The sequence below is a fragment of the Periophthalmus magnuspinnatus genome, chromosome 23 (assembly GCF_009829125.3).
Source record: "Periophthalmus magnuspinnatus isolate fPerMag1 chromosome 23, fPerMag1.2.pri, whole genome shotgun sequence".
In the NCBI taxonomy this organism is placed as follows: domain Eukaryota; kingdom Metazoa; phylum Chordata; class Actinopteri; order Gobiiformes; family Gobiidae; genus Periophthalmus; species Periophthalmus magnuspinnatus.
The window spans coordinates 19,034,175-19,059,126 of record NC_047148.1 but is presented as its reverse complement, the minus strand read 5'-3'; the positions used below and the strand labels follow the sequence as shown (position 1 = coordinate 19,059,126).

The 24,952-nt window shown below is 43.5% G+C and overlaps 2 protein-coding genes across 9 annotated transcripts in view; one reads left to right on the top strand and one right to left on the bottom strand.

Annotated features, from left to right (window-relative positions):
- dab2ipb (DAB2 interacting protein b) overlaps positions 1-14,843 on the top strand; it is a 93,333-nt gene extending 78,490 nt beyond the window's left edge. For 7 of the 8 annotated variants that reach the window (XM_033990159.2, XM_033990154.2, XM_033990156.2 and 4 more), the window contains 5 exons: positions 2,253-3,123; positions 4,646-4,777; positions 10,126-10,328; positions 11,281-11,368; positions 12,035-14,843. In XM_033990159.2, coding sequence (XP_033846050.1) covers positions 2,253-3,123; positions 4,646-4,777; positions 10,126-10,328; positions 11,281-11,368; positions 12,035-12,202 — 1,462 coding nt within the window. In that variant the 3' untranslated portion in view covers positions 12,203-14,843. The remainder of the gene's footprint in view (positions 1-2,252; positions 3,124-4,645; positions 4,778-10,125; positions 10,329-11,280; positions 11,369-12,034) is intronic. The other variant, XM_033990155.2, reaches the window with a different exon arrangement.
- Positions 14,844-15,150: 307 nt separating this feature from the next.
- ttll11 (tubulin tyrosine ligase-like family, member 11) lies at positions 15,151-24,480 on the bottom strand. Its single transcript, XM_033990040.2, has 11 exons — positions 24,141-24,480; positions 23,436-24,063; positions 22,022-22,121; positions 21,765-21,898; positions 20,578-20,868; positions 20,207-20,491; positions 20,039-20,134; positions 18,810-18,922; positions 16,608-16,844; positions 16,425-16,531; positions 15,151-16,233 (listed from the first exon to the last, which is right to left on the bottom strand). Exons 2-11 carry the CDS (start codon positions 23,919-23,921, stop codon positions 15,947-15,949), a joined length of 2,136 nt encoding a protein of 711 aa, XP_033845931.2. The 5' UTR covers positions 23,922-24,063; positions 24,141-24,480; the 3' UTR covers positions 15,151-15,946.
- Between the last annotated feature and the right edge of the window lie 472 nt (positions 24,481-24,952).

The following is a 24,952-nucleotide window of genomic DNA, read 5'->3' as shown; positions in this document are numbered from 1 at the left end:
TGTGTGTGCATGCGTGTCCTGTACAATGCATTAAAAGAGGCAAGGTTTTGGTGAGCCCGCACTCAAGGGGCAGTACCCCCTAGCAACGCGCCCATTCCTTGCTAACCCTAATCTTTTTATGTATTTGTTGTCAATTATTATTATTATTGATTAATAATTAATTTATTATGATTAATAATTGTTATTATTGTGTATATATATATATATATATATATATATATATATATATATATATATATATATATATATATATATATATATATATATATGTGTGTGTATATTTAAATTATTTTTTAATAATTCATGTTCTTTATTTTAATATTTAATATGTGTGTTTATATTCATCCATTTATTTATCTCCATCAGAACCACAAATTAATTCAATAAATAAATTAGTTAATGAATAAGGCAATAATAATGACAATAATAGTAGTGACAGCAACAATAGAAACGTGTACATACAATGAAAACAATAACACAACAATAATAGTGATATACAGCAATAGTGGTGGTATGATTGCAATTATTGTAATAAAGTTTACATAATGTCGTGTGTGTGTGTGTATGTGTGTGTGTGTCTTTGTAGGAATGGGGGGGTGTATAGGAGTGTGCGTGGCATTCTCATAATTACTATGTTAATGGTGTTGTAATAGTCTATTGGTGGAGTTTATGTTGTTGATATTGATGACTGATTGAAAACAATATTGAAGTGGTTTATGAATGGTGTCCAGGTTTCCATGAAAGACGGTATGTCATCCTCAAAGTATGCTGTCATTTGAGAGGTTGAAATGTGATGGATGAGTGAGTTAGACCAGTGTTTGATGTTTATTGACTGTTTTGATTTCCAGTTTTGTAGAATTATTTTCTTGGCGATAGTTAGAGATGTCAACAAACTGTTTTTATATTTAGGTGGTATGGTGAAAGTTGTAATAATGCCAAGTAAACATAGGGATGGGGAGGGAGGAATTCTGCAGCTCAGGATGTCTGTGAGTTTGTGTGTAACTGTGTTCCAAAAACCCTGAACTGGTGAACATTCCCAGAGTGCATGTAAATAAGTGTCTGTGACTCCCATGGTGCATTGTGAACAGGTGTCTGTGTCTGTTAGTCCCATTTTGAATTTCTTGTATTGGGTGATGTGTGTCCTGTGGATAACTTTGTATTGGATAAGTTGTAGATTAGTGTTGGATGTCATTGAGAATGTATTTTTGCAAATTTCTGTCCAGAGTTCGTATGTAGGTGGTGTATCTATATCTGTGTTCCATTTGAGTTGTGGTGCATGTATTATATTGTCTGAATGGATAAGTTTGTATAGTTTGGAAATGAGTTTCTTTGGTTTCTTGATATTCTTTATGTTTTCTAATAGTTGAGGGGGATCCAGGGTATTATTAGTTATATTAATCTTGCTTTGGATAATGGATTTGATTTGTAAGTATTGAAAGCGATTATTGTTGTTGATTTCGAACTGTTCCATAAGTTGTCTAAATGTTATGAATTTATTGTTGTGGAATAAGTGGTGAAGGTGAGTGATGCCTTTTTGTTCCCATGTGCGATAGTGAAGTGGGGTACTATTCATGTGAAAGTCAGGGTTGTGCCAGATGGGGGTGTATTTACAAGGTGCCGTGGAAGAATTAGTTAATTTTAAGGCTTTCCACCAGGCTGTCAGAGTTGTTGAAATGACTGTGTTCTTGAAGCAGTTATGTTTTTTGAGAGTAGTATTCATTGAGGGTATGTCTGCCAAAGAAAGATTTTTTAAATATGACTGTTCCAAAGAAATCCATGTGTTATTATTGTATGTTTGTCCTGTCCACTTAACTAGATATTGTAGTTGATTTGCCAAGTGATAGTGGATGAAATTTGGTGCTTCGAGGCCGCCTTGTGCTTTGTTTTTTTGTAATGTTGAGAGTTTGATTTTTGCTTTTTTGTTCTTCCAATAAAAGTGTATCATTAATGAGTCTAGTGTCTGAAACCATTTGTCCGGAGGTGTAGCTGGGATGTTTGCAAATAGGTAATTCAGTTTGGGGAGGATTTTCATTTTTACTGATGCTATTCGTCCTATGATGCTATTCGTCCTATATATTCGTACTTGTATTGATTTAATGAGTGCTGTTTCATTTAAAAATACATCTAGCAGTATCCGTGTTCCTCTGAATTCTGCGATATTGGCTGATTTTACAGAATTAAGACTTGTTCTTTGTTACAGATGCACTTTAACCTTTTACACAGTATGACAATATATGTTTTTCTTTTTACAGATTGGTGGATTTCACTAGATTACCGTCACCAACGCCAGAAAACAAAGACCTGTTCTTCGTGACGAGGAGCTCAGGGATTCAGCCGTCTCCAGCGCGGAGCTCAAGCTATTCCGAGACGAACGAGCCCGACTTGGGAATGCCCAACGGTAGTAAGAGCCTGTCTATGGTGGACCTCCAAGACCCCCGCATCCTTGACAGCGGCCCGGGCCCCAGTTCCTCTGACGGCGTGGGCGAAGGTCCGGCCAACGGCGTGGGCTGGACCGCCAGAGCTCCGCAGAACAACATCGCGGGAGGCCCCACGCTGAGAAGGCCAGGCCAGAGCCCCACCACGCCCGTAACAGAGGGCGCAAACGGACGTCCCGGGCAGCTCCTCGCGCCCCTCTCCTTCCAAAATCCAGTCTACCAGATGGCTGCCTGTTTGCCCGTTTCTCCTCGTGGCTTAAACGACTCCGGATCAGAATGTCACAGCTCCGTCAGTTCCCATAGCAACAACGAGGAGCTACCTGGCGCCAAGCACACCTTCATGACACAGGGGGTGGGGGGAGGCGGGAGCAGCGGGGACGAGTACACCAGGCGCTCCGGGGAGTTCACCCGGCGACAGATGTCCCTCGGAGACGCACAGAATCAACCCACTGTCCCGAGGCAGAACAGCGCCGGCCCGCAGAGGAGGATAGACCAGCCCCCTCCGCAGAGCATGACCAGCAGACGCACGCCCCCCAACCTCCTCAACAGCGGCCCCTATCCCAGACCCTCCTCCGGGACAATGATGACCTCCTCGCCGGACTGGCCCACAGGAGCACGGTTAAGGCAGCAGTCGTCCTCCTCCAAAGGGGACAGTCCGGAGACAAAGCACAGGCCACAGCACAAGCAGGTGAGGAACAATCACTCTGGAAATGATCTGTTGTCTGTGTTTCCCAAAAGCAAAGCAGTGCTGTTGCTTATCCCGGGCCATCTCCCCAAAGAGCCGCTCGGATCTGAGACAATAGCTATATAAAAATAATCTGTTTTACTTTTGGCTCTTAAAGATCCTATTATGCAAAATTGATGTTCAAGGAATTTTAAACCATGTTAAAATCCGATTACTGAGCCAAGAATACACCATTATGCATCAAAAGTCTTCACAAATGCTAAAACTTTGGGTTAATCGGCACAAGCTCTACCACTGAGCCACAGATCCCAATTCAGATTTTGTCATTTTTTTTACAGATTTGTTCATTTTGATCAGAAAAACAAAGAAACCATCTAAAAATGTAATGATTTTCATTCCCAAATCACAAAATGTGGTTTGAATTATCAGTTTTTATCGCAATTTGGATGGTTATTACATAAAATCCAACGTACCAGTAGTTTAAAACGCCCTTGAGACGCTGCCAGTTTTAAGGCGACAGGTTCTTTGTGCGGGTGATCTTGGAACAGCAACAGGAAACGGCGAGGACGTCATAAAATTGGGTTCGTGCCAGTTCGTACATCCAACGATCTATCAAATTCGCTCGTGCAATAAAGGCGGGCATCGGGTTTGAAAACATCAGAAGCTCGTGGAGAAATTGTCAGCATCATCTACACATTGGGCTATAATGAACTATAGTCATTGTGCATGTAATAACAGTAATTTGCATAGAGGCAGCTCATCACTTCACCACTGTTTTACTGGTCACCCTTAATGGGCTGAGGATGGGGGCGCTGAAGGAATAATTAGCATCTTATTAAAGGATGACTGTATCCAAGGACGTGGCAGCGGGCTTCGGGAAAGACTGCCCCGGTGCAGAGGGAGGGCGAGCGTTTAATAGCAGATGTCAATCATTTAGGGTGTTATATTTAACCTCGCGATTACAAACATTTGGCCTTTTTAATGTGTGAAATGTGCAGCAACAATATCATAAACCATAGTGTAATCTCACAGCATCTGGCGTGGTACATTTGCCAAATTAATACACAAATCATCGCACAAGTGAATCATAAAACGCACAAATCTTGGCCGTACAAAGCCGCAGTAACGCAGTATCTTTCGTACATCCTCAACAGCTTTACTTCAGATATATTTCCATAGCAGTTTTGTCAGATCACAGCTGATAAAACCCAGTCTTCCCCCCCCCCCCCCCCCCCCCCCCACACACACACACACACGCTATAGACTCCTCCTACAGTCTGTTTATGTCCCGGCTCACACTCCTCCACACGTTTACTACGAGGACATGTGCGCCTCTGAGTGAGTGAACATCCACAGCGCAGCGGCGTGCCATTCCACCGCCTCCAGTCCCCGATATTCAGTGCATCTCAAGCTTTTTTTTTTCCTGTCATTGTGTTGTTTTTTTGCCTTGCTGCCTCCTTCCTCCCATCGTTTTTGCACCCTGCTCATGTGTGTGGTTGTGTGTGTGTTGTGTTGGTTCCACTAGGCCCCCTCCCCAGTGAACCCCAGTGCTTTGGACCGTACAGCTGCCTGGCTGTTGAATATGAATGTGCAGTATTTAGACCATGAGGGGATGGAGCCACTCAGAAACAGGGAGGATCTGACTCAGGTGGAAAAGGTAAAGCACATGTACCCAAGACATATATATTTATTTCTACTTCCTCTCCTGCCTTCTTGGTGTTTCATAAGTCCTTTTTTTAAGAATACTCTGCTTTGTATCCTCCTCTTCTCAGTCCATATCTGCCTTCAAAGCGTTTCAGGCAGACCGACCGTGACAGCGAGGCACACTGTTGGATAGATTTAGCTTTTTCAGAGGTTTATTCATGGGTGTCTTTGTGATTTTTATAGTCAGCAAAAAGTTGCACAAAGTCACTGCAATCATAAAAGTTTGGAGTTTGACGTTTGTACTTACGCAATTTCAAATAATGCATAAAAGAAAGCTACATAAATTTTAAGGAATAACACAAGAGTTACAAGCAGAGACACCCTAAATATGCAGGATTACTCAAGTGTAGAACAAAACTCTTCCTCAGGCAAGTCAAGGCACGGAAACTACACAACATTGTGACATTGTGAAACTCAATTTAGCTCAGTTTAGCTCAGTTTAGCACCACAAGATCCATATGTAACTCCCCTGTACCCAACCTGACCAAAAATCTGTGTTCATTAAATCACTTCTAACGTCTCTTCTCTTGCTCAGTCAACTATATATTGTCCAAAAACGAATCGCACATTAAGTATTATTCTAAACTCTTGCGCTTGCCCCGCTGCAGTTGCTAAACCCTCTGAAATAAAAGCTTTCTGTATGTGCATGCGTTCTGCCGTGCTTCCTTCTCCTGCCTTTTTACAATCATTCACTGTCTGCTTTTGTTTTGCCTGACTGCCACACTCCTCAGCAGCACTGGTCTAACGACGAGAGGAGCCGGAGAATATACTGATCACTGCTAAACTGCTGTTACATAGTGCACAGTCTAACGTATATTCGCGACACAGACGAGGGAGTTTGATGCCAAGTCTTCTCCTAACACGAAGTCTAAGCAACTGATAAACTAAACTTTGCAACACAGACTGTCGAAGTGCAAAAGGAGATGACATTGACGCAGCCTTTACTCCGCCGCAGTAACACTGTGGCTCATGTACGTGCCGTTTAGTTTGGTTTTCTTGTTGCTAAGGACATTTATATCACTAACACTTTCCTCCAACTGCAGTGTTAATCGAGTTTGACTTCAATCTTCTACAATAACGACAGCAAAGCAACAGATTTGACTTTATTTCGCAATCTAAAACACAAGTAACTCAAGTTGAAAGTTGTAGTATATGCTTTTTTATTATTTATTCCTTCATTACTGGCGTTACCGGGGCCCCACCCTGGAGCCAGGCCTGGGGTGGGTGCTCGGCAGCGAGCGCCTGGTGGCCGGGCCTTTCCCCACGGGGCCCGGTCGGGCCCAGCCCGAAGAAACGACGTGGGGCCGTCCTCCCGTGGACCCACCACCTGCGGGAGGAGCCATGAGGGGCGGGTGCGGAGAGATCCGGGTAGCAGTCGAAGGCGGGGACCTCGATGACCGGATCTCCGGACATGGAGACTAGCTCTGGGGACATGGAATGTCACCTCGCTGGGGGGGAAGGAGCCTGAGCTTGTGCGGGAGGTTGAGCGTTACCGGCTAGATATAGTCGGCCTCACCTCCACGCACAGCTTGGGCTCTGGAACCCATCTTCTTGAGAGGGGTTGGACTCTCCATTTCTCTGGCGTTGCCCGCGGGGAGCGGCGGCGAGCTGGTGTGGGCTTGCTCATTGCCCCACAGCTCAGCCACTGCGTGTTGGGGTTCACTCCGGTGAACGAGAGGGTCGCGTCCCTGCGCCTTCGGGTCGGGGACAGGTCTCTCACTGTTGTGTCGGCCTACGGGCCAAACAGCAGTGCAGAGTACCCGGCCTTCTTGGAGTCCCTGGGAGGGGTACTAGACAGTGCACCAACCGGGGACTCCGTTGTTCTCCTGGGGGACTTCAACGCCCATGTGGGTAACGACAGTGACACTTGGAGGGGCGTGATTGGGAGGAACGGCCTCCCCGATCTGAACCCGAGCGGTGTTTTGTTATTGGACTTCTGTGCTAGTCACAGCTTGTCCATAACAAACACCATGTTCGAGCACAAGGGTGTCCATCGGTGCACATGGCACCAGGACACTCTAGGTCGGAGGTCGATGATCGACTTTGTTGTCGTGTCATCTGACCTCCGACCGCGTGTCTTGGACACTCGGGTGAAGAGAGGGGCTGAGCTGTCAACTGATCACCACCTGGTGGTGAGTTGGATCCGCTGGCGGAGGAGGAAGCCGGACAGACCTGGCAGACCCAAGCGTATTGTGAGGGTCTGCTGGGAACGTCTGGCGGAGCCCTCTGTCAGGGGGGTCTTCAACTCCCGCCTCCGGGAGAGCTTCTCCCTGATCCCGGGGGAGGTTGGAGACATGGACTCCGAGTGGGCCATGTTCTCCACCTCTATTGTTGATGCGGCTGCTCGTAGCTGTGGTCGTAAGGTCTGTGGTGCTTGTCGCGGCGGCAATCCCCGAACCCGGTGGTGGACACCGGAAGTAAGGGATGCCGTCAAGCTGAAGAAGGAGTCCTATCGAGCCTTGTTGGCTCGTGGGACTCCTGAGGCAGCTGATGAGTACCGGCAGGCCAAGCGTGCCGCGGCTCGGGCAGTCACAGAGGCAAAAACTCGGGGTTGGGAGGAGTTCGGGGAGGCCATGGAGGAGGACTATCGGACGGCCTCAAAGAGATTCTGGCAAACCGTCCGACGCCTCAGGAGGGGAAAGCAGTGCTTCACCAACACTGTTTACAGTGCGGGTGGAGAGCTGCTGACCTCGACTGGGGATGTTGTCGGGCGGTGGAAGGAATACTTTGAGGATCTCCTCAATCCCACTGTCACGTCTTCCGAGGAGGAAGCAGAAACTGGGGACCCAGAGGCGGACTCGTCCATCACCCTGGCTGAAGTCACTGAGGTGGTTGGCAAGCTCCTCGGTGGCAAGGCTCCGGGGGTGGATGAGATCCGTCCTGAGTACCTCAAGTCTCTGGATGTTGTGGGACTGTCTTGGCTGACACGTCTCTGCAACATCGCGTGGCGGTCGGGGACAGTACCTGTGGAATGGCAGACCGGGGTGGTGGTCCCTCTGTATAAAAAGGGGGACCGGAGGGTGTGTTCCAATTACAGGGGAATCACACTCCTCAGCCTTCCCGGTAAGGTCTATTCCAGGGTGCTGGAGAGGAGAATCCGACCGATAGTCGAACCTCGGATTCAGGAAGAGCAGTGTGGTTTTCGTCCTGGTCGTGGAACACTGGACCAGCTCTATACTCTCCATCGGGTCCTCGAGGGCTCATGGGAGTATGCCCAACCAGTCCACATGTGTTTTGTGGATCTGGAGAAGGCATTCGACCGTGTCCCTCGTGGTGTCCTTTGGGGGGTGCTCTGGGAGTATGGGGTCCGGGGCTCTTTGCTAAGGGCTGTCCGGTCCCTGTATGACCGGAGCAGGAGCTGTGTTCGCATTGCCGGCAGTAAGTCAGACCTGTTCCCAGTGCATGTTGGACTCCGCCAGGGCTGCCCTTTGTCACCGGTTCTGTTCATTATATTTATGGACAGAATTTCTAGGCGCAGTCAGGGGCCGGAGGGGGCCTGGTTTGGGAACCACAGGATTTCATCTCTGCTGTTTGCAGATGATGTTGTCCTGATGGCTTCTTCGAGCCAGGACCTGCAGCAGGCACTGGGGCGGTTTGCAGCCGAGTGTGAAGCGGCTGGGATGAGAATCAGCTCCTCCAAATCCGAGGCCATGGTTCTCGACCGGAAAAAGGTGGTTTGCTCCCTCCGGGTGGGTGGTGAGTCTCTGCCCCAAGTGGAGGAGTTCAAGTATCTCGGGGTCTTGTTCACGAGTGAGGGAAGGATGGAGCGTGAGATTGACAGGCGGATCGGTGCAGCGTCTGCAGTGATGCGGTCGCTGTATCGGTCCGTTGTGGTAAAGAAGGAGCTGAGCCGGAAGGCGAAGCTCTCGATTTACCGGTCAATCTACGTTCCTACCCTCACCTATGGTCATGAGCTTTGGGTAATGACCGAAAGGACAAGATCGCGGATACAAGCGGCTGAAATGGGCTTCCTCCGCAGAGTGGCCGGGCGCACCCTTAGGGATAGGGTGAGGAGCTCGGTCACACGGGAGGAGCTCGGAGTAGAGCCGCTGCTCCTACACGTTGAGAGGAACCAGCTGAGGTGGCTCGGGCATCTGCTCAGGATGCCTCCTGGACGCCTCCCTAGGGAGGTGTTCTGGGCATGTCCCACCGGGAGGAGGCCCCGGGGAAGACCCAGGACACGCTGGAGGGACTATGTCTCTCGGCTGGCCTGGGAACGCCTTGGGGTCCCACCGGAGGAGCTGGAGGACGTGTCCGGGGTGAGGGAAGTCTGGGAGTCCCTGCTTAGACTGCTGCCCCCGCGACCCGGCCCCGGATAAGCGGAAGAAAATGGATGGATGGATGGATGGATGGAATATTCCTTCATTAATGTTATTTGGCAACTTTTATATGGACCAATATATTAACCCACTGTTGTTGTGACGGCTCTCGATCTGTCAGAACTGCAAACATTTTTGTAAAGCACCAACAAAACATTACTTTTCTACAGTCTTTGATGTAGAATATGCAGCTAAATTCATTAAAAAAAGTTGCTACGTTGGCATGTGTTACGGAGAACAAAAGCACCCGAGCTGCAAACATTATTTTGAAATGATGCTCCTTTGACACTGTTTATCTGAGAGAAGCACGGAGGAAAAAGTCAAGGCACTTTTTAGATCGGGTGACATGTTGACAGCCTCCGTTTAGCACAGCGGGCGACGGTACAGTCAGGGAAAGTAAAGAATCTCAAAAAACAAGCGGCGTGTTATTATTGAGAACAGGAGTGGCCAAAGGACGGGACACGGCGTTCAGTTTTACCACCAACGTCCTTTCTTTATGTTTGTTTATCTTAGTCAGAGATACAGTTTTCTAGGTGCGATATGACAAAAAAATCAATCTTGTTTTTGTTTTTTTCTTCATATTTATTTATAATTTTTTGTATTTAGCCTTTTATAAACTAATAAAATGACCTTTAATAATAATTTCCTGAACACGAACAACTCAGACTTTTTAATAATTGTCATTTAAAACAACAAACTGTCTGAATTCTGCTTTAAACGAGCTTTTTCTGACAGAGGATTTGGCTGTAGACGTCTCAAACATATCACTGATGCTTAGAAACGTCTAAATCTCAATCTTTGTTAAAAAAAAATATGAGTTGCACAGCGTCAGAATAATCAATGTGTTGGGGTTTTTTTTTCTGAGAACTGCACTGAGCATAGTACTCTCATAAGGCCAGTTAGGTATAAGTACTTAAACTGTATTTTCTCTTATTGTTAAAGGCTGAATGGTTTGTTAATCGTGAGCTCGGTGTTGTTTCAGTACCAGCAGGAGATCGCAGTGCTACAGGAGAAGCTCAGAGCCTCGGTGCAGAAGCTGGAGGAGTACGAGGCGCGTCTGAAAGGCCAGGACGAGCAGGCTCAGAAAGTCCTGATGGAGTACCAGGCCCGGCTGGAGGAGTCCGAGGAGAGGCTGAGGAGGCAGCAGGACGACAAAGATCTACAGATGAAGAGCATCATCAGCAGGTACAAGACGTACACCGTGTCACGTCATTTTGAAACGCTCTCCACGACAACGGGCTCCTCAAACGCAACCTCCTGGTATTTTAACCAGTGTGGAGTGGACAAAGTGTAAACAGCTCAGAGCGATGATGTGTGGTACTGCAAAACATTCTACGCCACAAGATTTACACACAAAGTACTACACACAAAGTACTACCCACAAAACCATAACCCCAACCCTGAGCCCAAGCCCAGGTCTAAAACCAGGTCTAAAACCAGGTCTGAAACCAGGTCTAAAACCAGGTCTAAAACCAGGTCTAAAACCAGGTCTAAAACCAGGTCTAAAACCAGGTCTAAAACCAGGTCTAAAACCAGGTCTAAAACCAGGTCTAAAACAAAATCCAGGTCTAAAACCAGGTCTGAAACCAGGTCTGAAACAAAAAACAGGTCCAAAACCAGGTTCAAAACTAGGTTCAAAACCAGGTCCAAAACCAGGTCCAAAACCAGGTCTAAACCAGGTCTAAACCCGGTCTAAACCAGGTCTAAACCACGTCTAAACCAGGTCCAAAACCAGGTCTAAACCAGGTCCAAAACCAGATCTAAACCAGGTCTAAACCAGGTCTAAACCAGGTCTAAACCAGGTCTAAACCAGGTCTAAACTAGGTCTAAACTAGGTCCAAAACCAGGTCCAAAACCAGGTCCAAAACCAGGTCTAAACCAGGTCTAAACCAGGTCTAAACCAGGTCTAAACCAGGTCTAAACCAGGTCTAAACCAGGTCTAAACCAGGTCTAAACCAGGTCTAAATAGAGCAGAACACTTATTTTTGGTCTCTACAAAGCACAAAGTTAAAGTCTAGTTCTGGATAATACAGTTCATCTTATGTTCCAATATAACGTCTGTGATTTCCAAGTGCAGAGAGCTTTTACTCACAAATCAATACGTGGCTTTTTAAAAGACATTTGGACTTTGTTGCAGGCTCATGTCGGTGGAAGAGGAACTGAAAAAGGATCACTCAGACATGCAGGCCGTGGTGGACTCCAAACAGAAAATCATTGATGCACAGGTCAGTTCAACAGTGTCCCTCTGTGTTTTTACTCGACTAACTTCCTCACAAAGTTTTAAGACACTACGTTTTTTATTCTCGGGTAATATATTTGACAGGAATCCAGTTCTTTTGAGTAAGTTTTGGTTACTTTCCCATTGTGACTAAGGCGACAAGGGACAAATTTGACGTGTGTCTTTTGCACCGCTCCTTCAAATCTGATTTATTTTCCTGATTTTTCGCGGTTTATCCTGTGAATATACCAGATTTATTGTATATATTACGTACGTTTTGCCCTTCAACTTACATTAAATCACAAATCAGATGTTTCAGACAGTTACTATTAGAGTTACTTTTACTTGAGTAGTTTCTTTCACCACAACTTTGTACTTCTTCTTCTTCTTGGGTAATATTATTTTGAAGTCACGGTACTCTACCCACCTCAGTGTACATTCACGCACGGTTTTCTCTCTAGAACAGTTGTGCTGTCAGTCGTGTCTCCTGCTTGACGACGCAGACATGTTTTATTCATTTTTCATCAAGTTCTGTCTCCGCTACTGACAAGATTTGTGGACTTTTCTCCCCCTGCGTTTTTTTCTTCTTGTATTTATAGCAGACTTTACAAACGTGTGATCCTATTTTCGGCGTTTAACTCGAGTTGTTTTTTTTGTTTTGTTTGCGTTACAGGAGAAGCGTATCCAGTCTCTCGATGCAGCCAACGCGAGGCTGATGAGCGCCCTGACGCAACTGAAGGAGCGCTACAGCATGCAAAGTCGGAACGGCATCTCCCCGACCAACCCCACCAAGCTCCAGATCACGGAGAACGGAGAGTTTCGAAACAGCAGCAACTGTTAAAAGACGTTTAAGTGCATGTGGGATACGCATGTAGTGTAAGAGAAAAACTTGCATTGTGGCTGTTGGGGGAAACCCGGCGGACATTTTTACTTTATGGATTTGTTTGAAGGGTAAAGTTGGAGAAGGAGGCGGGACTTAAAAGCATGACTGACAGATCACCAGACAGCCTTCAAGAGAGAGCTTGTACATAGAGTATAACACATAAAAAACTACAGTTACACACACTGGGAGAAAGCAGGACCCTGTCTGTTGGGACGAACCACTATTGATCTGAGTGCCGGACCCCGGTCGCCCCTAGCAACCCTCGTCTCTCCGTTTCGACTGAAGTGGACTTGGCTTAAACAACTATAACGCCATCCCGGATTATCTCTTTGTTATTTTAAGAGGATTAGCGCTTTATTTTCAATGTTTATTAAGAACCAAATAGGAGCTTAAAATATTTATAATCCAAAAAACAATCTTCTGGTCACTTCTTGGATGTGTCCCTCTCCTCTTTTTCCTCTCTTTCCTCTCTTTCTCTCGCTCTCTCTCCCTCTCTCCATCCCTATCTAGTGCACTTTGTGAAGAAAAGCTATTGGTACATGAAACGCCTTAAGAAACACACCACTCTTTACCTACAATCCCGTTCTACTTCTGCAAAAAAAAAAAGAAAAAGAAAGGCACAACTTATACTGTGGATTTGTAAAATTTGGTTGTACACACATAATGTATACTAAAATCTATGTGATAACTCTATAAAAAAACAACTTTTATTATAGATGTATGCATTTTCTTCTATAGATTATACACTCATATAGCTATATTTGATAATGTCAGATGTAAAATGGCTCCCTTTAGTTTCGAAGTGAGGTGGTAGGTTTTTGTTTTTTCCGTTGCAATCCAATGACTAGATGGAGGTTGGAGTTGTGTTTTTTTTTGGGTTTTTTTGGGAGAAAACAGCAGAGCCACGCACCGGTGTCGCTACGTTCTACTTAAAACCCTTTACAAACTGTGTACCATGTGTTTTACAGAGATCTAACCGTGTCCAGGGGCTTTGAGCTGTGAGTGTGGTGTACCATGCTCCACCAGCTCCACCAGCTCCACCGTGTATCCACAGACACTCATTCTGTACACTGGACTCGGGACAATTTACCTACTGTGACTCTTCTACCGAGTTCCTTTTGAACACACACACAGATCATCCATAACATTACGACCACAAGCAAAATTGGTTGTTTTAGTGTTTGGTTTAATCCTGCAAACTGTGAACTGTCATTTCTCTCCTTTATCCACATCGAAATTTGTTTGCTCTGCTTCCACGTCTCCCTTTTTCTGATCAGTTTTGATGGGTTGCGTGCAAAATCTACAGCCTGGTTGCAGATATTCGTGCAACATTAACACACCCGGTGACGCAGGTGGTCGTTTTTGTTAGACCTGAGTGGTGTACCATACTCTAGTAGTTCTGAATGTGAAGATTCTTACTCACACACGGTCTTACCTTGAGGTTCCCTGTCCTCTAACGGTTATATTTTGTATATTTTATTTGAATTCTATTTCTAAGTGAGGCTTTGCATGCTTCTTCATTGTTTTAGAGCCAATAGCAGCGTGAAATATCACCCTCTTTATTTTATTGCGAGATGGAAAGCGATGATGAACTAAATGGCTTGCTGCAAATTTATGTAGTAAATATATATAAGATTAACAGAGTGTATCTAGCGACTGGACAGCCTGAGAAAGTGTAAATAAATAAAATGCTGACACTATTTTTATGTAATGTTAACAAGAGCTTTTTGTAAATGTTTTTGTCCTAAACCTCTGCTGTTACCATTATGGATATTGTAAATAAATAGCTCAGTCAGTGGTCTGCTCTCATTGGGTAGAACTGTATTTAGTCAGCCTTCTGTGTCCTCCCTGTTCAGTCTGTTGGCACTTTCTGTATTACGCTAGCCAAAAACAGATTAGTCAGATACTCATATTTTAAAGAATAGATTTCAGTGGTCCGAGGGGCTTCAGTTACAGTGAGATTCGCAAGCACAATCCTCTTTGACTCTAGCTCTATGCACTTTTCTGTTCAGTACTAGTTGGCAAACGGCAATTTTGTAGCACAGCACATAAAAAGTGTTGTGACTGTGGACTTTAAAAACATACGTGTACTTTGAGGAACTGTTGTAAAAAAGAAAAAAAAAAAAAACTTCCACAAATTAGATGCATACTGAAAGTTAGAATTATGTCTGAAGAACATCCTGAATTAAAGATGTAGATCTATGGATGTCCTCACAGGTCTTATCATTGTAAATAAAATGTTTATGGACGATTAAATGGGCCAAAATAATTGCATTGAATTACCATATTGAGTAAAATACTTCACACGTCGTATTGCCTCGGTTAATGGCATCTCCACAGTTCCTCACTGGTTAAAATCCACATGACAACCCAACAAATTGAACAATAAAGTAACAAATGTTGTGTGTTTTCTATGATCCTGTAGAAATTACTTTTGTAAGTATGTTGAGAGTATAAAGTATTTGCTGGATTCTGCTTCCTTTGGCAACAGTGACAAAACAATAATGTACAGAACTTGTGTTGACAAAATGTGGCTGTGCAATTTATGTACATTTGCAACTAGACTTATTAAAGTTTTATTTAGCTATTTTAAAGCTTAGCTGGTTGCTCTGGTTTTCCTTTTATTATGCCATTGTGGAATGTAAATGAAGCTCTAATTTGGGTGTTTCATTAAAGCCTCACACAGGCCTAGATGGCAGGGTGTGAGAACATATGGTGAAGTTTGGGTCCAAAGACCTGACCCACATACTGATTGTTATTCCCAACACTGAGGAGTGTGGCCTTCACAACATCGAGTCAACGCAGCTCCCTCACTCAACAAAAACATTTCACTACATTAATGCAATTATGGACATTTTACATAAGGAATAAGAAGCATTTTATAAGGATGAAAATAGAAACAGTTTAAAGAGCAATGATTTTATTTATAGTTTTGTGAATACATTTATATGCCACTTACAGTGTCTGATTAATGTTTAAGTTCTTTACTAAAACGTGATCTGACAAACGTGTTTGCATAAGTGAAAGAGTACATACTAAGCTTAGTTTTACCTTAAATACCTATGTAGTTTTTATCCTTTGACCATTATGTAAGAAATTATGCACCATGCTTTTACTGCTCAAGTAATTAGTTTGCTAATGGCAACTTACTTCCTAAGATTCTTTCCATCCATCACTTGCGGGTGGAGGCTGCCTGACTGGAATTGCTGCTGAACTGAAATAGGATAAGTGGCCTTTTCCATTTGAATACTTATTCACTTAACTCACAGCTAATGGGCTTAAGAAGCTGCGATGTGCGGCTCAGCCACTGGCTGCGCCGAGTCTTTCCCAGTAGATCCTAGAACAATAAATACACACAACACTCAGAATGAACCAATCACACTTGCATTCAACCTGTGCAAACAAAACTCAAGTGCAATTTTAAAGTAAATACACATCCTTGACACTGCTTAGTGCTTTATAAATGCCAGTGGTAAAGCTAGTTTTTCAGTCACAATAAAGTAGATGTGTTTGCACATACAGTAGATGGAAGCCAATAGCTGCCCAGTAAAACGAGCCATAGTGTCTATGGTCAGGCCTTAAATCTGACTCCCTGCTCCTTCAACCCTGTAACACTGAACAATCATGCACTGTTCACTCAGTCAGGATGCAACCCTCCTCCTCCCATCATGCCCCTCTCTGGCCACAGTGTAAGGCAGCCCCTCAGTTGTCTGCGTTGACCCGGAGGGTACGGGCTTTGAGTCTGTAGTGAAGGCGCTGGTCCTGGCTGACTGCTCTCCTCAGAGGAACAGGAGACAGGTGTGCAGTATGAGGCAGAGTCCTGGAGCCTCCAGACAGAGCGCGGCTGCAGCTCACAGAGCGTCGCTCTTCACACACACTCAGCTCACACAGCTCCAGCAGAGCCACCACCTGTTGCCTCTGGGCCAGAGACTTGAACTTGCGCGCAGCCAGTGAGAAGAAGGCCTCCACGAACGCCTGCAGACCCATCCCTGCAAAACACGACACACACTGGGCACTGGCTGCCACACTACTCTGTGTGAATGAAAATATACTGCATTTTTAGGGTTTATATGTAGCCTTTATTAAAACTAGCTACACAAATAATTGCACTGTTCTTTAAATATTTAGCTAGTCTTGCTTTACAACAGGCACCTGTTTTAAACGTGTTTTAGTTTGTTACCAGCTTCTCTGGAGTCTGCCGCTGCTCCTGCCCAACGTCGTGTGATGTCAATGTAGAGAATGTCGACGGAAGCCATTGTGAAACTACTGTTGCTCAGTTTGCAGGTTCTGTGTAAAAGGGAAAGGTGTAAGTGGGGATGACTCCAAATGATACAGTACATTACATGTGTGAGTACAGTCCTACCTGATGAAGGTCCTAAAGGCTGTAGGGCCCAGGCGCATGTTGCCTTTAACCCCCAGGAAGCGGATGAAGAGGGCTGCGATGCGCTCCACCAAACGCAGATGGTTGAACTGTTTGGTGTATTTGGGGTAGACCTGTTTGAGACACAGAGAGGGCAGAGCCTCCTCTGGACTGGGCACAGGGGACTCAGGCTCTGCAGAAATCTCTTCTGAAGCTTCTCCTCCAGGTTTGGGCAGCGCTCTGAATACAAACACACAAATACTTTATAGTTACACTGGCCCTCCATCTCTGCACACATATAGTCATAATTCTTCCAGGATAAAGCCTATAATTCAGACCTGGGAATGACACTGCCATAAACTTTCAAACAACATGTGCTTTTGTCGCCTCTTTTACCGAGTGCACAATCAGAGGAGAATGAATGTGCTTTTCCCATGAGTTGGCAGTTACTTCAGGACTTGGCAGAGGACAGCGAGTAATGTTGTGTGATGCATAAAATCTGTGTATACTGATCATTTTGTCCTTCACTTGAACTGATATTTAAATTAAAACATTTCTAATTTGTCTAGAATAAAATGCAGAGAATTACCACTTTTAAAAACATAATATAAACAAAGTGATATGTAAACTGTTAATTAAATATTTATGTCAATGGTTATCAAGCAGAAAGTTGTTTTTTTTCTTCAAATATAAACACAGACCAAAATGTGTCCAACAAGGTTTTACCCAAATGTCTTTAGTTTGAGTCTGTACCTTCCACTACACTGAACAGGAGGTGCATTTAGATGCTTCCAGGTTTACAGTGCTGCTGACTGTTGTGGGGCGCTCTCCCTCTTCATAAATGAGTGAGCAGTGTGAGAGCGCCCTGCTGACGGTTTAACAGAATCACTCATCCCACAGCAGAGCGCTCAAAAGGACATCACCCCTATCTATTTAGACAGGACGGGCACGTCTGCTGCAGCTGCTGACAGCCTCACACAGAGAGGCCTGTGTACGCACACGGCACACGGGGCATGCAGCAGGACCGATGATGAAGAGGATGAAGGAGATGAAGAGGGAAAGGTGAGCGCTGAACAGAGACAGGTTCATGAAAAGATGTGGTTCAGGTGTGTGGCACAAGAAAAGCACAAAGTGAATGACCACCATTTTGAACTGACGCCATCTTTTCATAACTGCTGAAGTCAGAGCCCGCCGAGAGCGTGAGTCATCCATCAAACACACGGTCCCCACAGGACAAAGATGCACTCCATGTAATTAGACGACTGAGATGGTTTTTTCTACTTATCACCCAAGTCTGAAACACTTACACTTCCTCTACTCAAAGAATACTCAGATCAGATCAGTTTGGTCTGAATTTGGATTTCATATTTTGAAATGAATGTTAATTAACTTTTCTTCCATCAGGAAGGTATTAGTGTCGTAAGTAAATTATTTTTTTTCTGGAAAAAATTCACAAAAAGAACATAGTTCAGATGATTACATAAAAAGAAATAAGACAATATTTAGTAAATATCAATTTGTAATTAATTTGGACTTTGCAACATAGAAAGTAACAATTGCTGTCAAATTGGCAGTACGAGGCTTAGAAGATATTTTAACTTAAAAAATGCATTTAAAAAGGACAGATTATTCAAACATCTAATAAATAACTGTCAGTAGTGAAAGTCAATATATTTTCACAAATACTATGTGTTTCTGTTGTTCAAAGCAGGACCAAGGAGCACCACTTAATCTAAAAAGGGATTCAATGTAAAGAACAGGTCCAGAACATGAACGTTATTCCTGAGACAAAAGCATATTTCACAACTGAAAAAGTAATGGAAAGATTGAGAGGCAAGGAGGGAGGGAGGGAAATGGTAAATCCCTTTGTCATGGAAGAAAAACTGTCCAGGAAAAAACTCAAAGAGTAGAGGAGAGGATTTATAAGCAGGCAGCACTTGGGCTACTACTCAGCCAGACTGCCTCAGCCATCAGACTTATGTATAGTCTGCTGTGTGTCCTCACCACAACCCATTTAACAGACTTCTATAGAGCTGCTCAGGACTGAGGAGACGGGCTTTGAGACGGGATGGGCTGAGGGGAATGGGGGAGTGAGATATGTCTTTAAAAATGAAAGTCCAAACGTCAAACTTCTGTGTGTGTGTGTGCATGTGTGTGGGGTGTGTGTGTGTGTGTGTGCAGATGTGTGTAGCTGAGTGACTTTACATTGGCGGTTTCTTGCGGCTGGGATCCATAAGGCGCAGTGTGTCTCTGATCACATTCACTTTCACCTCTTCATCCACAGGACTGGGAACATATTCAAAAACACCTGGTGCGACCTGGACCACAAAAAGAGCAAGCAGGTAAAATTGTATTACTTTATAGTGTAGCCAGACATTAAAATAGATTTTTTAATTCCTTAGATTTCACAATGATTACTCCATGATTGAAAACTGTTTAAATGAATTTTAGAAAGATTTGCCAAAAAAAAAAAAAAAAAAAAAAAAGACATCTAATGAGAGGAAATTTACTGCAGATCCCTGTGATTTTCTCTGGTCTCTCTCCCTCCCTCTCCATCCCTCCCTCTCCCTCTCCATCCCTCCCTCTCCATCCCTCCCTCTCCATCCCTCCCTCTCCATCCCTCCCTCTCCATGAAAGCCTCTCATTCCCATTGGAACAAACCAAAAATAACCAAGAGCTGGTTCTAAAGTCAGATGAAGCCATCAGAGAAGAATGGCCTTGGTGAGAGCTGAGCAGTAGCCATATGGTGACAGAAGAGCTCCTCAGAGCCTCCGGGGCAAACGGGACTCAGTTACATAAAGACTCCTGCTTACTGCGCACACTAAGGTCACTCTTCTCTGATCACTCTAGTTGGAGAACCATCCCTTGGTTGTTTTTGGTTTGTATCTATGGTTATGAAAAACTTTCATAGAGAGGCTTTACAAAATAAGGAACAATCAGAATTACTGGGTCTGAATACTTTTCTCACTGTGAAATAGAAGGATTTGTTTATATTGTCTTCATTAAAAAACATTGCTAATGTACAGTAATCAGTGTAGGAATTTAAGAAAAAAATTATATATCTATTTATTTATATATACATATTTATATTAATGAGTGTCTGTAATCTTAAGTCACTGCATATGGACCAGGGGAAACCAGGAAAAGTCTTGCCACTCTGCTTTCAGAGCGAAGTTGCAAAGACTCACATCTACAAGTACACTGAGGTGTGGCGCAGTTCAAATTATGCCAAATCAATAGCTAGCTTCTGTTGTGTTGTAAGATTTATGATGGTGAAAAAAATAGCTTTTTCAGCTCTGTGGAGGGTAACTGATGCTCAACGTTGCATAATTTACACAATCTCAAGCATATTTTTTTAAAGTCTCTTTTGCATAATATAGGACCATTAAGTGTGAATCTTTTTGTACATTTTGCTCTGTTTTATTAACTTTTACCTCTTGCTCATGCTCAATCCTCATGCTTGGATTAGAGTTCACTTCTAGCAGAATTGGTTTCAAGTTCTTCATCAGAAGTATATCAAATCCTAATATCTAATAATTGTAGAAAGACAGTTAATATTTTCTGTAGGTGAAGGAATAACTAAACAAAACTGTGTAACCGACCTGAAAGCATGTAGGTCCAGGTTTGCCAGGAGGTATTTCTGCCTGATAGTAGACCTTCAGTTCAGGCACCACAGCAATAACAGTCTTAATGACTAATGCGATAATGTCAGACCACACCTTCTTGATGTCCACTCCTTTAGCAGCGAGCCTGTACAGCACACTGGAAAGACTGCGCTTGCTACCTGTGCTCTGGCTGTCGGAGTGGACAAAGTTGCCACTGTGAACATTAAGGGAGTAATTTGTCAAATGCATGAAGACATGGCTCAAATTCTTCTGGCTTGGCTCCTGACAAATTAAAAATAAATTAAACATTAAACATAAAAAGTAGGGGAGTATAATTTTGGAGGAGTCTTGGGTTAGAGAGCTACTACCTGGTAAGGCTCAGTGCAAAAGCGTGTCAGCCCTTCCTTGGCAATGTAGATCTCCAGTGGTTCAAGTGACTTGATGAGCACATACAGGCGGATGTCAAATTTCAGCTTGTCGATGAGTAATGGCTTATGAATGTATTCCTGGACTACCCCCTGTTTGGCCTGTGAGCCAGCAACAAGCTTCAGGTCACTGGGGTCACGGATGAGGTAGATACCGTCTCCCTGAGAGCCCCCATCTGGTTTAACTATAAAGGTGCGGTTGACCGTGGCATCGCTCTCCTTCACCATGCGAATCTGCAGAGATTAAAACTAAAAAAATCAGAATTGGAATAATGTTTATTTTGAATATTTTCACACAAACCTGGAATGTATGAATGATTTGGCACAAACATGTAACACGATGCGATCACTAATAGATTCCATATAAATTTAATAGAGCAGAAGGATGAATCATGTCTTGCAAAATGAAATACAGTGGTGGAAGAAGCACGGTACTCAATTTTGTTACTAAAGTAAAAGTACAGATACAGGAGCAAAAAAATACTCAAGTAAATTTTTCTCAAGTACCAGTTTAAAAATGTATTTGGAGTAAAAAGTAAAAGTATTTTACACAGAGTTTGAGATCTAATAAAGTTTAATATGTTTCCTAGCTGTTTTTATTTGTATATTTATATTTGCTCAAATTACAAATGTGTTATAAACCTCTCAGCCTTTTCAGCAGGTCTCAGCCAATAATAAAAATACTTTTTACTTATACCTCACATTTGAGAGACGGTATCTGTACTTTCAAGACTGAAAAGTAAAAGTATCCACTATAAGATTTACTTAAGTCCAAGTTTTAGGTATCTCTTAAGTACACTTAAGTGCAATACTTTACAGCTTTTACTTTGTGGTTATGTTCCACCACTGATGAAATATGAGATTGTGATGCCCTCTACGGGACACACTGTGCACAATACTTCCAATCCATTCAAAAGATGTAATGACATCATAGCTTTAATTTTTCTCATATTTTTAGATGAAATGTTAAGTGCTTCAGCTTGGCAGATTTATACAGGTGCTTTTTTTATTCACTAAAATCACAAATTTGTATAGGCCCACCTAAACTAGCAGGCAAATTCCCGATAACGTTTAAATTAAACGCATTTGACACTTAAATAACAGGATGTGCCTTTCCCTAGTGTGATAACCTGTGTGGTGAACTGCTGGTACTCTTCAGGTAAAATCCAAGAGCGGGGATAGAAATCATACTCCTCTGGGAACAGCTCCTGCATAGTACGCATAGCACGGCTCATGCTGATCTTCCTCAGCATCTCAACCATTCCTGCGATTTCAAATATAATAACAAATAAAGAAATTCAACAGCATTAGACTGGGAACAATGGGAAATCTTTACAACATATTAATTTGCACAAAATCGTGGATATACACAATTAACCTGATTCACCTGGAAACTTGTTGACTTGTCCAGAGACAATATTTTCATTGTCGTGGAAAGACACACCGTGCCAATATATGTCACAGGCAGCTCGTCGTCCCATGGGAAACTGAGTAGAAACAAGTAAACCATCTGGCGTGACTCAGGTGTTTACAGTGATACTTTACAAAGACAAAACAGAGCAGGGTTAATCTTGGCCAAAATAGGTAGGTCAGGTGTGCCAACTCAATGTGATAAGCTGCTGGATCAAGAAGAGATACGACTAAAGCCTTTGAAGTAGAAAATCCTACCAGCCCTGATAATCATTTTACAGGGGTATGTAAAATGAATTGTTCGCACCGATTCGAGAGGTCACGACGCTGATTTAGAGTCTACTTAGCCTGTATTTAGAAGTATTATTTATTTACACTTAATGAGAACCTGCTTAAGTGTTAATCAGTGCACTACAATCACTGACTGTACAACAATCAACATAACAATGTTATTAGACATTAAGAAATGAGATTAGACACACTCCAATCTGTTACCTATGATACCCCTGCAGTGACTGTTACACCTCAAATGATTAAAGGGTCTGCTGGATTACAGGAGCTTAACACTAATCATTTCCGACTGTTGTACAAACCAAATGTGCTGCACGAGTGAGCTGACCCTTTTGAACCCCCAACACTGAAAAAACATTGTGTTAAAATTATATTATACCTGTTATGATATGTACAATGTCTCCATGAAAGTTAGAATAAAACAAAAGCTGAAATCTTTGGTCCAGCCCTGGCCAGGAGTGAACCCATGACCTGATTACCTTGCAGTAACTGTGTGACTGTATGTTACACTGGTTGACCCACAGATGCTCTCATAGAAACGTATAAACATCAGACGCACTGTGGTTATGGACAAGGGCAAACAAACCCAGTGTCAGCTCATGTTTCTTTTATGAATTACCAGATCTTTGAGATGTGTGCAAGACGTTGTTTTTTTTGTCAAGGGCAATGACTTGAGTTTACTTCACTTACCCCACGGCTTTGACCTCTGTTACGCCTCATGCATAATGTAGACTCGAGTAATAATAGAAGGCAACTGGTATTAATTGCATGCGTGCATACCGCTCGACCGGGTTGAGTTAGTGGCAAGCAAGATCAATTAGCTTTGCACATAAATGATTCAAGTTTTTGGGGTTTTATTCTGAACAACTTTCATCATAGGCCACCAGTAACTATATACACCTTCATTCATTTAATATTATCATCATTTATGGAATTGGGTGCAATACTACCTGATAATATTGCACCATGCACTCTGAAATACAAGATAAAGTGCTTCCAAATGGTTTGAATTTCAATATAACTCTCCTTTTACACTTTCAGCTGGTATAAACTCTCCTTATGTTGCTATTGTTGTAATGACCAAACATTTCATGACCAACCTCTTTCCATTTGAGATGTTTGATGCTGATTTTCAGAGCCTCCAGTGAGGTTTTGGCTTTGGCTGAGTCCACGGTCACTGGCTTCTTCTTCCGTGGATGTTTAATTCCATTTTCATGATCTTGAATGTTTTTCAAATGGGGGTTGTTCATGTAGTTCCCATTGGGCTCGGATCTACCATGGAGAACTTTTTCAGTACCTCTGATCAGAAGAGTTCTCTCATTGTCTTGTGTGTTTTGTTTTGGTCCCAGAAGAGAGCTGTGCAAAGCCGGGTCTTTATACTGTTTGACACATATGTTTTTGTCCTCTTTGGCTGGTTTCCCTCTGCTTTTGCTTCTATTTCGACAGGTGCTCAGAGTGTTTGCATCTCGTCCTGTTATGGTGACACTGGGAGCGTCTGGAGAAACAGAGGCCGAGGGAGAAGGCATTGACACCGGCTCCTCGGAATCGACTCCCTCCTTCTCTGCATCCTGGACCAGTGATTTCATTTGCTCGATCTGAACTTCTACTGTAGCATGATGCAGTTGTCCACGTCCAAAGATGTGTCAAGACGCTGGCAAACAGAGCACAGTGAAAACCAGTGATAAATGCGGTAATCCGATGCCGGGCGCGGGGCGAGCTAATGTTATTCTGCAGAAATAAACAGCGACAATTGCTGCTTTGAATTGAAATTTCTAATAAATGTTACTGTCAAAGCGGGCTCTTACCTCTACCTGACATCGGGCTAAACCACTGGGCGAATCACTGAGCTAATGACGTAAAGCAAACCGATCAAAGCAGCAGAGAAAAGTCGCTGCTAGTGGCTTCTCCTCCTCCCTCCAAAGCTAGCATGCTAACAGCTAGCTACTAACGGCTAGCTACTATGGCACTGTAGCGCAGTCATGACCGATAAGGACAAGCTTCATGCGGCATTTTGGCTTTTATGAAACGCCCAGTGCCGTGATGTACCGTGTGTCCACAGTGTGCCTCCCCCCGTCCCGTGTCCCGTGTTTTTTCCCCGTGTTTTTCCAGTGTTTACCCGCAGTTCAGACCTGCCTCCATGACTGCGCATGCGACACGGACCGTACCATCATAACCCCCCCCCTTTTCCTCAATATTCGCTTCAATTAATGCCAAAACGTTCATTTTATTATCTCTAAAGCACATATTTCTTTTTAAATTTCCTTTTCTTTCATTTTTTTTCTAATCTTGAATGTGTAAAATACATTTAAAATCACACCCGAGGTACAACCCCTTTGGTATGGTCCACTTGGTACAGTCCGCTGATGCTCTTGATATTACAGTTTAAAGGATTATTGATTACAGTACAAGCCTAAATTTAGAAATTGATACTCTTGCTATTCTGACACAATAAGGAAACATCAAACCTTATCCTCCATGTCAACACAAGACACCCCAGAGAGTGATATCTTAGGATCAGGGGACATTTGATAGGAGATAGGAGGCGACTCTCTCCTTTATAGATTATGCATTATTATAGACTAACTAAAAGTACTACAGAATGAGACTACTGAGATTG